Raw genomic sequence first — 16,312 nt, 5'->3', positions numbered from 1 at the left:
TACTTTTCAAAACACCTCAATCTATAAATCATTTCAAAAATTGTACCTTGGTCAAAGTCCAATCAAAGTGCACGAGACCAATATGGGTCTCATGCAGTTGACTTGGCTAGTCAACCAAGGTTGGGACAACTATATCCTGCGGGGTCAAAAATACCCTAAAAGGCTCTTAAATTACTTGAATTGCCCCCAAAACTTGATGAGGGTGTTTTGAAGTCAATTCAAGTCTGATTTTGACCAAATAAAAGTAAAAAATCATCAAAATTTCATTGTGAATCTATTCTCAGACTCAAAAATAGGGTTTTTATAAATATATTATTAAATACAACTAGTTTAATATATGTTAGATTTTACATATATATGAGAAAGCATTTGTTTCCCTCTTGGGTAAAGAAAACCTCAACTAAAACTCATAAGAGAAGATTGTTTTTAGCAAATCTAACCCATGGATGTGTTCAACCATAACAAAATAGTAGAAGAAGACTCTTGGATCATATTTTTTTTAAGTAAAAATATGATTTCTTGAAATTTAAAATTTGGTATATTGGAGGTTATTGACTTTTTCACCTTTGTAGTTGAGGTCCGTAGGAAGGGTGATAGGATTTTACTTATTAAATTAGTATTAGGTACGAATATTATTAATATTATTAGTGTTTATGCACCTCAAGTAGGTTTAGATGATTCCACTAAGCGTCAATTTTGGGAAGATTTAGATGGAGTAGTACAAGGGATATCTTATGGAGAAAGGCTTTTCATCGGCGGTGACCTTAATGGGCATGTAGGCATTAGTAGGGATGGATTTGAGAGTATCCATGGAGGCTATGGTATAAGAGAAAGAAACGATAGTGGAGAAAGAATTTTAGATTTTGGTTTGTCCTATGATATGATCTTATCAAACACTTGGTTTAGGAAGAGGGAGTCTCACCTAGTAACATTTAAAAGTGGGGTTAATACGAGTCAGATAGATTTTTTCCTACTTAGAAAGAGAGATAGGGGTTGTTGCATCGATTGTAAGGTTATACCGGGAGAAAGTGTAGCTACACAACATAGAGTCTTAATTTTAGATCTTAGAATTAGACAATTCCGCAAAAGGGATAGACATAGGATAGATCCTAGAATTAAGTGGTGGGTACTGAAAGGAGCTAAACAAGGAATGTTTGTAGAGCGGGTAGTTAAGGAAGTTGATTGGTGTCTCGAGGAGGATTCAGAATCTATGTGGAATAAGATAGCGGGTGGCATGAGAAAGGTGGCTAAGGAGGTATTGGGTGAGTCTAAAGGCGGTGCACCGCTAGGTAAGGATACATCGTGGTGGAACGAGGATGTCAAATTAGCTATTAAGGTTAAAAGAGAGTGTTATAGAAATCTAAGTAAAAGTCGTGATAATGAGAATTTGGAGAAGTATATGATAGCAAAGAAGGAAGCTAAAAAAGTAGTTCAGAACACGAGGGATAAGGTATATAAGGAGGTTTATGAAAAGTTGGATACCAAAGAGGGTGAGAAGGATATTTATAGGATTGCAAAAATGAGAGATAGGAAATCGAGGGATCTGGGTATGGTTAGATATATCAAAGACGAAATGCAAAGGGTTTTAGTCAAAGATGAGGAGATTAAGGAGAGATGGAAAGATTATTTTGATAAGCTATTTAATGAAAGTCATGCTCAGGATCTTGGAGACTTTTCCATTCCTTTTCATGAGATGAATCGTGACTTCATGCGCAAGATTCAAAAGAAAGAAATTGCAGAGGCTTTGAAGAAAATGAAATCAAGAAGGGCAGTTGGCCCAGATGGTATACCTATCGAGGCTTGGAAATGCTTGGGAGAGAAAGGTTTAGAATGGTTGACAAATCTTTTTAACAAGATTTGGCGGACAAATAAGATGCCTAATGAGTGGAGGAAGAGTACTTTGGTGCCTCTATATAAGAATAAGGGTGATATACAAGATTGCACAAACTATCGTGGTATAAAACTCATGAGTCATACTATGAAACTTTGGGAGAGGGTGATTGAGTCTAGGTTGAGGAAGGTTGTCATGATATCGGAGAATCAATTTGGTTTTATGCCTGAAAGATCTACTATGGAAGCTATACATCTTCTTAGACAACTTATTGAGAGAAATAGAGAGGAACAAAGATTTGCATATGTTTTTTATTGATTTGGAGAAGGCTTACGATAGAGTACCTAGGGACGTTCTCTGGTGGACAATGATGAAGAAAGGTGTTTCTCTCAAGTACATTAGTATAATTAAAGATATGTATGAAGGAGTAGTAACCAATGTCCGCACTTGTGGAGGGGTGACAACCAATTTTCCTATAACGGTTGGGTTACATCAAGGATCTGCTTTAAGCCCTTTCCTATTTGCTATAGTGATGGATGAGCTTACGAGATCAATTCAAGAAAATGTGCCGTGGTGTATGTTGTTTGCTGATGATATTGTTTTGATTGATGAGTCTAGAGCTGGGGTTAATGCTAAGTTAGAATTATGGAGACAGACATTGGAAGCAAGAGGTTTTAAGTTGAGTAAGAGTAAGACAGAATACATGGAATGTCGATTTAGTAAGCAACGAAATAGAGATGGGAGTGTAGTGAAGCTTGGTGAGCAAGAAATACCGGTGGATGATTCTTTCAAATATTTGGGATCTATCATTCAAAAGTATGGAGAAATTGATGGAGATGTAAATCATAGGATAAAGGTTGGGTGGATGAAATGGAAGAGTGCAACTGGAGTGTTGTGCGATCATAGAATGCCATTGCGGTTGAAGGGAAAGTTTTATAGGACGACTATTAGGCCCGCTTTACTATATGGTACGGAATGTTGGGCTGCTAAGAGACATCATATTCAAAAAATGAGTGTAGCTGAGATGCGTATGCTGAGATGGATGTGTGGAAATACAATAAAAGATAAGATTCAGAACGAGGAGATACGTAAGAAGGTAGGCGTTGCACCCATTGAAAATAAGATGAGAGAGAATCGTTTACGGTGGTTTGGACATATTTGACGAAGGCCTAATGATGCTCCAGTTAGAAGGATGGAGAAATGGGAAAATATATTAGTTAAAAGAGGTCGGGGTAGGCCTATGAAGACATGGATGGAGGTGATAGGAAAGGATATGAATGCTTTGAACCTCACCGAGGACATGGCATTGGATAGAAATGAATGGAGGAGAAGGATTCATGTGGAAGACCCAGAATGATTTTCTTTGTTGGTTCATATCGCCGACCCAAATTGTTTTGGGATGAAGGCGTAGTTGTTGTTGTTGTTTTTATTATAAGCATGTATTACATATTTAAATAACTAAATCAATCATTTTAATTATATGCTTGCTATACTAAACAATTAGATTATAGCATAATCACTTAATTAGGCATTTCAAAAACCTAATTTGCTAACATGATACAATGCTAGATGAATTAATCAATATAACACTAAACACACTACATTGTAACCAAACAACCTAATTAAGCATTCAACAAGTTCATTTTAAGGATCCTATCATCGTAGATCCGAAATATCATGTTGTAAAACCCAAAACACTAAGGGGTTTTGCAAAAACCGCAACGAATTGCCGCTTTGATAATTTATCAAACACTTGGTGTGCATGTGCAACAACTAGAAGAAATAGCAAATCTGGTTCAACTAAAGCACTCTCTCATTGATGGAGAGTGATATAAGTTTGCACAAATAACAAGAAAGTGTTGGGAGGTCTCTCTGCACAAAAATGAGTATAAATAACAAATCGGATAAGCTGATTTCTCAAGAATTGATCCAAACAATACCAAAAATGGCAATAGCTAGGCTGATTGACTATGTTGGGCATTCTCCTCCATATGTACATAGTCCCAAGCATTTCCAACAACAGTTGTATGCTTCCCAATGCACAATTCTCAAAGTAGAATTGATTTACTTGGAAAAATCGATCTGAAAAAGGTGGAAATTGAAGATGAAGTTGGAGGCAACAAAATTCACACTGATGTTGCTAATGAAGATGACATCAACTATAGGGCACAATTCCCAAGGCTGGTAATCAGGCATAAAAATTAAGAAATCCCATATGAAAGGGGTCAACTTTGAGTGTTTCTTCAAAAATATAATCGATGAAGAAGCGAAATGAAGAGGGAGATAAAGAGTATGTGGGATCTCACCTTTGGCATGAATCCCAAGGGAAATGTTGCAGCAACATACATAAATCCCAAGAAATTCAGCTAGAGTAGTGCATAAATCCTAAGACAATGGGTCGGTTATGAGGACCCCCCCCCCCCCCCCAAAAAAAAGGAGAATGAGATTAAGGAAATGAGTAAGAAGGAGATTAAGGAAATGAGTAAGAAGGAGATGAACTCATCAATGATCATTGATGGCATTGTGGATGCTGCAAAACTCGAGAAAACAGGAAGGCGTGGTTCCCAATGTCGTCAACTAGGGCAGAAGGAAGAAGAAAATATGTCTTCTTCTCAAAACCCAAAAGAAAGGAGGAAAAGAATGGGGTGTCCTCAAATAAAATGACACTTAATGCTAAGTATTATAAATCGGCCATTGAGCCAATGCACAATAAAAAAGAAAAAGAATACAATATTTATGAAAATCAGGTAAACTACCCATGGTGAGTATGTGTAATGCAAACACATCATACAAACCTTGAAATATAGTTCAGAGATCATGCAAAACATTATTTGAATGCATGTGAATAAATGTGTCCATTTATCGTGGTGTAGGAGATCATGCTTGACATAAATTTGGATAGCAGAATGGAGTGCTTTTGTAAGAACATGTGCATATGCATAATTAAAATGAATGTTGTGTGATTAATATGGATGCATAACTGAATTAAATATTTGTGCGATGTTTGCATGTGAAAGATGCCATGTATTCCAAATGAGGTGTCAATGTAGTTGGGCTCTCAGAGATGGTTGGGTTCATCCAAATCTTAGCAAGATGGCAAGGTCCGTCCCGATCTCATGTTTTTCTTGGAGAGAAAAAAGGCGATACAAACCTCATTGGGTATTATGATGTTGGAGGACTACGTGTGCCTCATCCCCACCCCATGGAGGTTATATGAACAAGTCTACTCGAGAATTCATAAGGTAAGGTCAAAAACTCTGCAGAGTAAGGGAAGATATTTTCTTTCATTTTTAGCTCGGGCGACGTACACTGATATAGGCCGGTACAAGGACTTTGTGTCCATCTTTCACTCGCCGCATTGCATGATTGACCGCCTAGTATAGACCAAGTTAAGTCGTATGAGAGAAAAATAAAAGACATAGAATAATAAATACTCCTATGATTGTTTCTGGGCGGCTATACCCTCTATTGTACCAGATGAGTTTAAAATAATCAAGAGAAACAATGCATGAGATTCATAAAATCACTTTTATCATGTGCATAAACATATAAAAGTGGATATGTAAAAGTTTCTAATGTTTACATATGTCATTTCATATGAATATATACATGTGAATAATATATATATATATATATATATATATATATATATATATATATATATAGGTCACATGTATATGGTAATGTGATTGACCTAATGATTCAAGTCACGAACCTGATAGAATGCATGCATATGTGTGACACATGGGAGAGGTCGAGAGAAATGACCTATTTTCTATATGATTCAAATATAAAAGTGCATAAATGGTCCTAAGGACGGACCTAATGATTACATAAATATAAGAATGCATATCATAATCATGAGATGAACATGTGTATGCTCGTTTGAGAAAAGAATATGAATTATTTCAATTTTTATAGAGTGACACATCTTATTTACTTGAAAAACATGCACGTATAAAGTATGCTGGAATAGGCAAATGTAATTTTGACCTGTTGGTCATATGCAACTTTATAAATGCATATGTTATGTTTAAGAGGAACTCTTATATTTTAACTTATTTGAAAAGCATGTGCGTGTGTTTCATGCTAGATACAGTCAATAAGATTTGACCTATTTACTTTATGCAATTATATGTAGAGTTTCTTGATTGCATATTCGTTTAAGCAAATGAATGTCATGGATGTGAATGAATGAATATAATATAAATGAGTGAATATAATATGAATGGATGTTGATGTAGATTTCTTTGAACCTCATTTTATAAATGATGAAAATCATACTTTGGTTGTATCATTACAAAGTTGATTTATATTCTTCAAGTTTGGGTTTGGGTTTCATACGGGAATGTTGTTAATGCCCTACCACATTACATATATTCTCTTGGAATATTAGAGTGAAGGATAGATTGTTGCGTACTCAGGGGGACACTCTTACTCATTACAATCTTTGTGGGGTCTAGATTTGATTTTTTTTAGACTTGTAAACCTTAACTTTTGTTTTGGATCATTTCTATTTCAATGACTAGTAAATATTTTGGAATGAGAAAGACTCATGGATGTTGTCCTTTCTTTTATTCAATAATTAAGATATGATTGCAAATCTTAACTTTTTATGTAACTTATTAATTGCCTCAACCCTTAAAAAAATTCATATTTTGCATTTTTATATATGATTTTTCTTGGAGTAATAACTTTGATCAGGTTGTGTCTAAGGTTGGTTTCATGATGCATCTGATACTGGGTGACTAATATATGCTCATGCTTGCACTCAAGCATGTTATCTAGTATTTGCAACGGTTGGAATGGGGCGATAGATGAACTTGTTAACACAATACTTTTGGGCATCATATAAAACTTTATAACAAATGAACAATTTCAAATTTTCTCAAAAATTTGGGTTTTGGGAAAAGTTTAAATAGTTTAGATTTTTTAGGTACATTATATCCTTTGCTACAAGGTCAATTACTTGGGTGAAGCAAAGAAGTATCTGGTGCAGTGGGAGGAGACAATGAAGCCGATGTGGGAGCCAATATTTCGGATCAAGAGCCACTATTTGGTAGAAGTCAGAGCCTAACACGAAGTACATAGTACTGAGGATGGCGCATGACTTGAAGGGGGGAGCTTGTTCTCCTGTGGCCTACTTTGTACAGTTGTGTCTAGAGTCTGTTTTGCTTTGGTTGCGTCTTGATGTAAAGTGTTAAGTCACTTGTAACTTTCTCTGGGCCACCCATGTACTTTGGTTCATGATGAAAAATACCCTGAAGGGTCAGCTTGTAGATCTAAACTGTAACATGCCTTCAGGCAAATATGTGAATGAATGTACATGCGAAGAGCTTTCTTTTGTTCATCCTCGTTGTGATTGCTTCTGAGTGATTGCGATTTCTCCCCCTCTCTATTCTCTCGCTATCTTGCACTTTCAGTAATCAAATTTTTTGTAACTGTAAGTGAGTGACCGGAAGGCTTGCGATGGTAAAAAAGGATCGTCATGCCGTGTTGGCCTATTGAAGAAGTAAGCCCGTGACAACATGTGCAATACACATAAGAGAAAAAGTTTTAATAGGAAAAAGTTTTAATGGCCTTAGAGGTTTATTGCTTGACAAAGTAGTGCATTGCTTGCTAAGAAACCTCGAGTCTAACATAATGGAGCTACTCGACCACAACCATATATTGAGGCATGTCTGAGGTGAAAGAGCCACTACAAAGGCCAGTGCTACTGGGACACTAGAGTATGATTGAAATACAATGAGATGGGACATTATATAAGGGATTGTCTCAAGATGGCAGCACAAACATAATACGACACCTAGATGCCAGCAACATCCCCAGTAGCGACTGCAGAAAGTTGTGGGACATGTCTATGGCACTAGAGCAGAAGAGTTGAAGGAAGATGTAGATGTCATAGAAGATATCATCCCTATTGCCAAGTATGATGCTAAGGTGTTATTTGATATGGGTGTGACACACTCTTTTGTTTTTACCCAGTTTGCTAGCATATTAGACTTGCCACCTATTATGATGGGATATGTTTTGGAAGTGGTCACACCCTTGAATAAAAGAACTATTGCTCACACTTATTTGCCTGAGGTAGAGGTTATCGTTGCCAGGTAGAACCTCTGTGCCAACCTGATTGTGTTAGACATGATTGGGTATGATGTTCTTCTGGATATGGATTGACTATATGAGTATTATACTTGTATATATTGCCATGAGAGAGATATGTTTCGCTCCACCCAATCAACCTATTCTGGAATACAGGGCCAGTAAGTTAGTGAAGAAGGGGAAAATGATTTCAACATTGAAGGCTCAACATTGCATTGAGAAGGGATATGTGGCCTTTCTAGTCAGTGTTTCCACAGTGGAACCCAGTACAACCCCCATGGAGAAATTAGCCATCGTCAAAGACTTTGCTTGATGATCTACCAAGACTATCCCTGTAAGGAATGACTTAGCTATAGAGTTGGCGCCTAGTATCTAAGTTTCATGCCTTATCATGGAAAATGATACATCACTACATGTAGTGAAATACATTACCCCATCACCGACTTAGACATAGCCAGCATCCATACCCCATATGGTCTTTTTTGTCTGGCCGATCCTTTTCTTATCCCCAGTGTGCAACATATTTTGATTTATGTGTCTCAATTAGCTAATCAAGTTAACTATCACATCTCTTTTCTCTGCTTTATGCTTCTATAAAGGATCTCCTTACAAAGTGGAAGCTCATTGAAGGAAGAAGGCTACATATATCACGAATGAAGCACCATCAATTTTTTTACCATACCACTCCATTGTTATTTCTAGCGCTGTTTTTTCCATTAAAAAAATCAAGTTATAGCATAAAAAGCTGAGTGATTGCGCAATTAAGGTCGTCTTGTATTCTGTGTAATAAAAGTCCTATTCTCTTGTCAAATAAGGTCTAAAGTTCTTTTATTTCATATTCAAATTTTTTAGTGTATATGATTGTAAGTTATCTTTTGGCTTATTTATCCAAAAACGTTTACTTCATTTTCATTTGGGTTGCCTCATTTTAACTTTTGGGGGCCACCTGAGTTATGTCTGCCGAAGTCTAAATATTATCTCATTGTTGTGGATGACTTTATTCGATAAATGTTTTCCTTAATGTATAAGGACAAAGTATTTCACTTATTTCTAAAGATTAATCCCTTATGTGGAAACCCAACTTTCTCATGAAAACCAGATCCTAAATAGTGGAGGAGGTAGCAAATGTATATTTGCGACATTTCTCAAATATTTACACGATAATGATGCATTACTTGAGATGTCTTGACTTCAAACATCCGACCCAAATGAGTTGCCAATAGGAAGTATGGATATATCATGAATACCACTCGTTATGATGAATGAGTTTGAACTAAAAATGGTTTTGTTAACAGAAGCTTTTGATACCTTAGTTTGTCTAATTAATTACATGCCTTTAACCGCATTAGAGGAAAGCTCACCACATTACATGTTTTACAAAAAACACCCTGATTACAAAGACCAGGTGTTGTCAAAAACCAGCCTGTAGGTTCCACTGCCAATCAGGGTCCTTATGTCCTGCGGTTTGCTTGGAAGTTGGTTTACTCTGTGATGAATGTTGCAGCATGATGCTATCAGACTGCCTTTTCTCTGTGTGTGAGTTGGAGGAAGGATCATGCACATCCTTTCTCCACAAGTGATGTTGCACCACCAAGACTGACACTGCTGCAAAATCAGGTGATGCCAAGAAATCACCTATTAAGCCCAACTCAGGATACTCATTCCAATCTTCCATTCCTGACATCATTGTAGAATAGCCTGCTTGCTGGTTCCTCCCTACTATGAAGAGGTCATGAACCCGATTCATTGACTGTATGGTAGTAACTGTTTCTGCCCCGCTGCAAACCCATTTCTCCAAGTATGACACTGACTTCTTCCCAGCCATCTCCATTTGAAAGAGGCTAATGCAGTAGTCATCAACCACTTTCTCCCTAGCATTTTCAGTTGTGAAAGAGATGGTGTAATCATCTGCTAGATTGAGGTGGGTGGTAACAGTTGGTGTCTTGTGCTTCACTTGAGCAATAGGTCGGAAGCGCACAACAGTGAGGTTGACACCATCTTGCTTTGCCATCCTTGTTGCATAAGCGAGTGCCTCCCTATCATCTGGGCCACCAAAAAACAAGACAACCACATGCTGGAATGCACTGGTGCAGGTTCGCATCAGGCCTCGGTTGACAAGGATGCCAACCGAGCACGGCGCATTGTCAAGTATGCTGTGGTTGACACTTCGGAAGAGATTGTTGCTTGATTCTGCAGTTTCAGAGAGTTGCTTATAGAAGGGAATGATTATGAACACTGCCGAGTTCTCTGTGGCTAGGCTGCCGATGTCTTCATGCATGGTGGAGTAAGGTGACATCCTTGTGAAGTGTTCAATGAAGATGTTATCGTTCTTCCATTGGTGGCTCCTGAAGGCAACGTGAATGGGGTCGTTGTCGACATTGTTGGTGAGGGCATTGGCGCAGAGGGTTGGGCCATAGACCATGGTGGTCTCGCGGGCGGAGGTGTGGATGAGGCGAAGGGCAGAGAGTTTGATGGGGGATCTTGGGGTGGAAAGAGTGGCCTCGAGTAGGCTGATGAGAGTAGGAACCATTGCATGGTCATGGAGGCAAGCAAGGATGCAGAAGGGGGCATCTGATCTCACATGCTGGACTGTCCGGCAATTGGTGTGGGATGGTGTTGGAGAAGGCCTATAAACCAACCTCATTGAGAGGCTGATTATGAAGTTATTCACCACTATCCCAAACAACATGATCACAAGCACTTGCTCATCCATTCTATCAACCTGAGATTTCACATGCACATCATTAGTGTTGTGCATTATATATTAGCTGTAAGGCCATGTTTGCAAGGGGTGAGATGTTTTCTACAAAAAATTCAGTATTCACATCGTATGCAAATTCTGTTATGCACTATTAGATATTGCCTATATTGTCCGAGTTCATGTAAATGATTTGTCAAGGCAAGATCAAACATAAAACCAGTTCAAACCATTGGATAGTAAATCTAAGGCAGCATTTGGAAGTGTGGAAAATGTTCCATGAGAAACAAAAGTTCTCATACCAAAAGTTTTCATATGAAAGTCGAACCTTCATGAGAAATCCGTTGTTTGAATGAAACGGATTGTAATTTGGGTAGGGTTATTGTGGATTTTTTTTTTCTTGAGGGAGGAACAAAGAAAAATGGGCAGAAAATATTGGAAAAATATTACAATATTTGGAGTCAACTTAATTTTTGGCATTGCCTGAAATTGTAAAAGACTCAAAGTTCCTCCTCCCACACCACATTAAGGTGTCAATAGTAACTTAAAAATTGAAACGCATCAGTTTTAGATTTTCTAATAATTCCTTGTTCATCACAAAAACTTCATAGCATAACAGGGTGAACCCTAGCAGGATCTGGCTAACACTATGCCACAAACATCACTGATATTGTGTAAATATCGTCCCTTTATCACGGTGAGAGGTTAATAGAATACTGGAAAAGATATCATGTTTTCAAAATATCATCTACTTTGAAATATCACTTTCCTAAAATAAAAAATTTGTGGCAGTTTGATACTTTACTGATGCTTAAAATATTTTGTATGTACCTATATATTTCTCAAGATTTTCCTTAAGAAACATAATTTCTAGAATATAATAATAATTTTTATCACCAAGATTTTATTTCTTAATTTGAAGAGAACTCATCAAGGTTTTCTCAAGAACAAGATTTGTGACATGAGCAATATAACTACAAGTAGCAGTAGCAGTAATAGTAATCATAGGCAGTGGCACTAACCATATTAGATGCTGCCCATCCCAACAATATGGCATCAATAACGCCCTTGGATGTCAAGAGAGCACCAGTGAGGCAACCCTCTCTGAGTGGATAGTTGTAGCTGTGAGCAATCAATGCAACAACAATCACCTTTCCAGAGCAAGTGATTAAAAGGATGATCAGTAGGGTCCAACCATATGACTGGTTGAACATGCTGCTCAGGTTGATGCCTTGTCCAATCATAGCAATGACAAGTGGCACCAACAACGCCACGATATCCTCCATCTTCTTGATGAATGCCGCTGAGAGCAGGCCGCTGGGCATGACCAAACCAGAGATGAAAGCACCTGTTGTTATGCGAAGACCTAGGATGTCTGTGACAACAGAGGCCAACGCCACCCCAACCAGGATCAAGCAATTATAAGACTCGTCTGCTTCATTTCTGATTCGCCAAAGCATAAGACGAGAGAGAGCAAACATCGAAACTATGAAGATCATGACTGGTACATTAAGACAATGCATTCAAAATGTACTGTTAGCTTGGTATTATAAGTCACACAGACTGGACAGATGTAATCTATATGCTTGTTTTTATAGGAACCACTTTTGGAAACATTTGATTTGAATGAATGGATAGTTTTTTATAAGGTTTCAAAAATCAACAGCCTGCAATTTGCATAAATCTTTGGGGATCCAAATACCATTTTTCTCATCCAAAATGCATGATCCAAGTGTCGATTTCTAGTAAATCAATCGTGCTGAACACATCTATTGTGCAAGTTGTATCGACTCAATCTAACCACATGGATGCATTTCGGGGTTTGTTTGCTAAGGATCAAGCCTTGGATCGTGCTTGTCTGATGTAAAAATGTGATATTTTGATTTATGATTTTTTGGCACATTATGGGCCGTTGATTTTTTTTGACCCCTTTAAAAACCTAATTACTTGTCATAATCACATTATTAAAAACAAGTTTTCTACTAAACAAACCATGTAGATCACAACTGTAATACTCGATCTACAAAAAATTGTAAATTTTTGAAGAAAAGAGTGATTTCTACCCACTATTTTCATACCTTCATTAGTAAACAATATTTACCATATATATATATATATATATATATATATATATATATATATATATATATATATATATATATATACCAACACTACTTTGGAAAACAATATTGGGGTCAAAGTCTCATGCATATGCTTTCATGGCTTCAACTAAGTAAAAAGTGAATAAGACCAGTATAGTACCAGAGATCCCTTTCCATAGGGGAACCAACGGATGCCCTGGCACTGGTTTCAATGAAAGAATGATATTGAACACCACCACCAATATGACTTGGGTGCAGACTGCTGTGGTCATGGCAAGCCTGGCGAACCCTGTCTCGAGGAGCTTGTGCTGCACCACGGTGCTTGCCAAGACGGTAACCGCAGGAATCCCAACATATGTGCCTATGAAGATGGGGTCGGTTTCACATTTCATAGTCGCGGGCACAACCTTGTTCACTGCTAAAATGCTGCCATATGCTAGTATAAAAGAGGAGGCAAGGCCTGCCACTGCCAGTACCATGGACTTCTTATCGATCCTTTTTAAGATTGAGCCAAGGTTTAGTTGCATCCCCAACAAGAAGAACCAATATATGACACCAACATTTCCCACTGTCGACAATACAACATCACTTTTTTGGGGGAAGAGATCATGCATCAAGTTTGGTGAAACACGACCAAGAACTGTTGGACCAAGGAGGAAGCCAGCCTGCCAACATTCATTAAATTAAATTTAATGACCTATTATTGCAAGAAATGAGCAGCAACGCACCAACTTTTAGAAGTTAAATCTTAAGTAGGAACTATATATGTATATAGGGTGATACATCCGTGCTAAATATCAGAGAGAGAGAGAGAGAGAGAGAGAGCATTTCATACCATGATGTCTAAGGAAACTCGGGCGAGCTTGAAGGGTTTGAGAAGGAAGTACAAGGCACGGCTGGTCAGGGTCACAACCAGCAGCTGCAAGCACAAGAGCGGGAAGGAGGAGTTGAGGGGGTTATCCCCTAACAACAACCCGTCGCTGATGACTCTTCTGTTGAGATTGCACATGTTCTCTGTCATGGATTCCATCTCTCTCTCTCTCTCTTTCCACAAGCCAAGGCAGGGTTAGAATGTGTTGAATGAAAGTGAGGCAAAGAACGCCTGTATAAGAAGGCTTGTGGGGTTGCCAAGAAAGGGAGAGTGCCAGCAGGGTAGATTTAGTTTTAGTGTGTAACAGTAAATTTTTTATCTGGGAGTTCTAGAGTTGGAATGCTTGATCAATGAGGGCTGGCGGGCTTCTGGTTTTTTGTGGTTATGGTTAGAATAGCATGATGCCAGGTTTATTCGTTGATCATTAAAGGTGCCGCAATTGACAGCCCTGCACCATTTTAGGGACAGAACCATACCAATATAGCCGAAAACTTGGTTGGACCAGGCTGTGCTCCTACATGTCCATCCCCAGACAGGTACTAAGAATACAGGTCTCCAAACGGAAGATACTGGCTGGGTCCTGCATGATCTGAACATTTTATTGTGGATCTGAATCTGAAGTCCGATATAAATGGGATCGAACCATGTCGAGTTGAATCCAGATCTGAAATGTGTGTCATAAACATTGGATCCTGTGGAAAAAGATTGAAAATGATGACTTTCACCAATAAAATGAGCAAACAGATCCTATCAGATCCAGCTTCAAACATTTTCAAATCAAAAAGTAATTTGAATGGGTAAATCTAAAACCAGTCTGAATACCTTTTTCCAATCTCCTTTTTGACGACGTGGAACCCTCACCAAGAACCAGGTCATTTATTGGGCCCGCCCTCCAGGGAGCTAAATTCAAGGTGGAGACACTAACACCCACACAACTGATGGTACCCAGATCTCAAATCAATCTTCGAAAATACCTCAAAAGATCACCAATAAAACGGGTATCACAATAAAAGAAAAAACATTTTGTAAAAGATATAAGCCCGATGGTCTAAAGTGAAGTTTTACCTTAGCCTTTTGCAAACAATCGAATAGATCTTTGATGTGAGGTAATGGGTACTTATGCTTAATGGTGATTTGGTTAAGCATACGATAATTGATGTATAGCATCATCGATTCAACTTTTTTTTTTTATGAAAAGAACATGTGCTCTTCATGATGATACGCTCGATCAAATAATTAAATTCATGCTCAATAAGCTCTTTGAGTTACTTCTTCAACTCCTCCAACTTAGTTAATGTCATGCGATATAGAGCTTTGGAGACTGGAGTTGTCCTCGACAAAAGCTTGATGCCAAACTCAATGGCTCAAAGTAGAAAAAATTTCAGTAATTCGTCTAAAAAAATATCTTGGTAGTCTCGTACTATCACTAACTCTTTCAAAGATGAGACCTTAGGCTCCTCTGAAGTCAAACTCATCAAAAATGCAGTATCTCTTCTTCTCATATATTTAGGAGTCTCTGGAGATGAAACAACACGTTGTCTGAGGGAAGATCTAAATACACGATAAGCAATTTCAAGATAATCAGTTCGTGATAGGACTATCGTGCCCTCACGACAACGAATAATGGCATAGTGCTTGTAGATCCAATCCAAGCCGAAGATGACATCGAACTCGATCATCTCAAGCAATATATGCATGCAGTCTCATGCATTCCTAAGAGTGGTTGCATGCTTCCCAATGCACAATTCTCAAAGTAGAATCGATTTCCTTGAAGAAAACGATCCAAAAAAGGTGAAAATTGAAGACCATGGTAGAGGGAATGAAATCCACTTTTTGTTGCTGACGAAGATGGCATCAACTATAGGGCATAGTTCCCAAGGTTGAGAATCTGGTACAAAAATTAAGAAATCCCATATTAGAGGGGTCGACTATGAGGGTTTCTTCAAAAATATAATCGATGAAGAAGAGAAATGAAGAGGGAGATAAAGAAGAGAATAGAGGATCTCATCTATGGTATGAATCCTAAGGCAAATGTTGTAGCAGTGGCACAAATTCCAAGAAAACTAGCTGGAGTGGTATGCAAATCCCAAGACAATGGGTCGATTATGAGGAAAAACCAAAAAGAAAATGAAGAAGGAGAATGAGATTGAGGAAATGTGGAAGTAGGAGATGAACTCACCAATGATCGTTGATGGCATTGTGGGTGACGCAAAAATAAAAAAAAATTGGAAGGCATGGATCCCAATGTTGTCAGCTAGGGTAGAAAGAAGAAGCAAATAGGTCATCTCAAAACCCAAAAGAAAGGAGGAAGAGAATGGGGGTGTCAACTATTTGGGAATGAAAGGAAGATACAAAGGGGGGGGGGGGGGGGGTCGGGAATGGGGTCGGATGCCTTAGTGGGCTCCACCTAGTCTCAATTAAGTTCCTTTGTGCGCTTATTCAAACCAGACCTAAATCGAATCCAGTTTGGATCCATATCAACTCAAACTTAAATCGATTTCTAATAGATGTAAGAAAATAATAAAATTATTATACCATATAGTAAGTATGTATTTCATTTTTAAATTTCAAAATAAGATAAATCGAAGTAGTTGTAAACATTTTTCTTATTTTAAAATCCATAAAAATACCAAATTTTGGGTCAACCCATTGGGTCAAAACCCGTATGGACTTCGGGTCTATTTTAAAAATCTATTTTTTTTTTAAAA

The 16,312-nt window shown here is 37.9% G+C and overlaps 3 protein-coding genes across 3 annotated transcripts; all 3 read right to left on the bottom strand.

Moving 5' to 3' along the window:
- Positions 1-9,344: 9,344 nt before the first annotated feature.
- On the bottom strand, positions 9,345-10,646 carry LOC149828268 (cation/H(+) antiporter 15-like). The gene has a single exon (XM_090018146.1). The coding sequence runs from the start codon at positions 10,644-10,646 to the stop codon at positions 9,345-9,347; it is 1,302 nt and encodes a 433-aa protein (XP_089874272.1).
- Positions 10,647-11,605: 959 nt separating this feature from the next.
- Positions 11,606-12,112, bottom strand: LOC149828267 (cation/H(+) antiporter 15-like). The gene has a single exon (XM_090018145.1). The coding sequence runs from the start codon at positions 12,110-12,112 to the stop codon at positions 11,606-11,608; it is 507 nt and encodes a 168-aa protein (XP_089874271.1).
- Positions 12,113-12,834: 722 nt separating this feature from the next.
- LOC149828266 (cation/H(+) antiporter 17-like) lies at positions 12,835-13,754 on the bottom strand. The gene is made up of 2 exons (XM_090018144.1): positions 13,569-13,754; positions 12,835-13,398 (listed from the first exon to the last, which is right to left on the bottom strand). The coding sequence occupies exons 1-2, from the start codon at positions 13,752-13,754 to the stop codon at positions 12,835-12,837; spliced, it is 750 nt and encodes a 249-aa protein (XP_089874270.1).
- Between the last annotated feature and the right edge of the window lie 2,558 nt (positions 13,755-16,312).

This window comes from Nuphar pumila, chromosome 9, assembly GCF_984573655.1.
Source record: "Nuphar pumila chromosome 9, dmNupPumi1.hap1.1, whole genome shotgun sequence".
Classification (NCBI taxonomy): Eukaryota; Viridiplantae; Streptophyta; class Magnoliopsida; order Nymphaeales; family Nymphaeaceae; genus Nuphar; species Nuphar pumila.
This window is presented reverse-complemented; position numbering and strand designations above follow the sequence as displayed.

Coding starts and splice junctions, on each gene's coding strand:
- LOC149828268 (XM_090018146.1), bottom strand. CDS start 10,646: ATGGATGAGCAAGTGCTTGTGATCATGTTGTTTGGGATAGTGGTGAAT.
- LOC149828267 (XM_090018145.1), bottom strand. CDS start 12,112: ATGTTTGCTCTCTCTCGTCTTATGCTTTGGCGAATCAGAAATGAAGCA.
- LOC149828266 (XM_090018144.1), bottom strand. CDS start 13,754: ATGACAGAGAACATGTGCAATCTCAACAGAAGAGTCATCAGCGACGGG. Junction 13,399..13,568: donor GAGTTTCCTTAGACATCATG/GTATGAAATGCT, acceptor GAATGTTGGCAG/GCTGGCTTCCTCCTTGGTCC.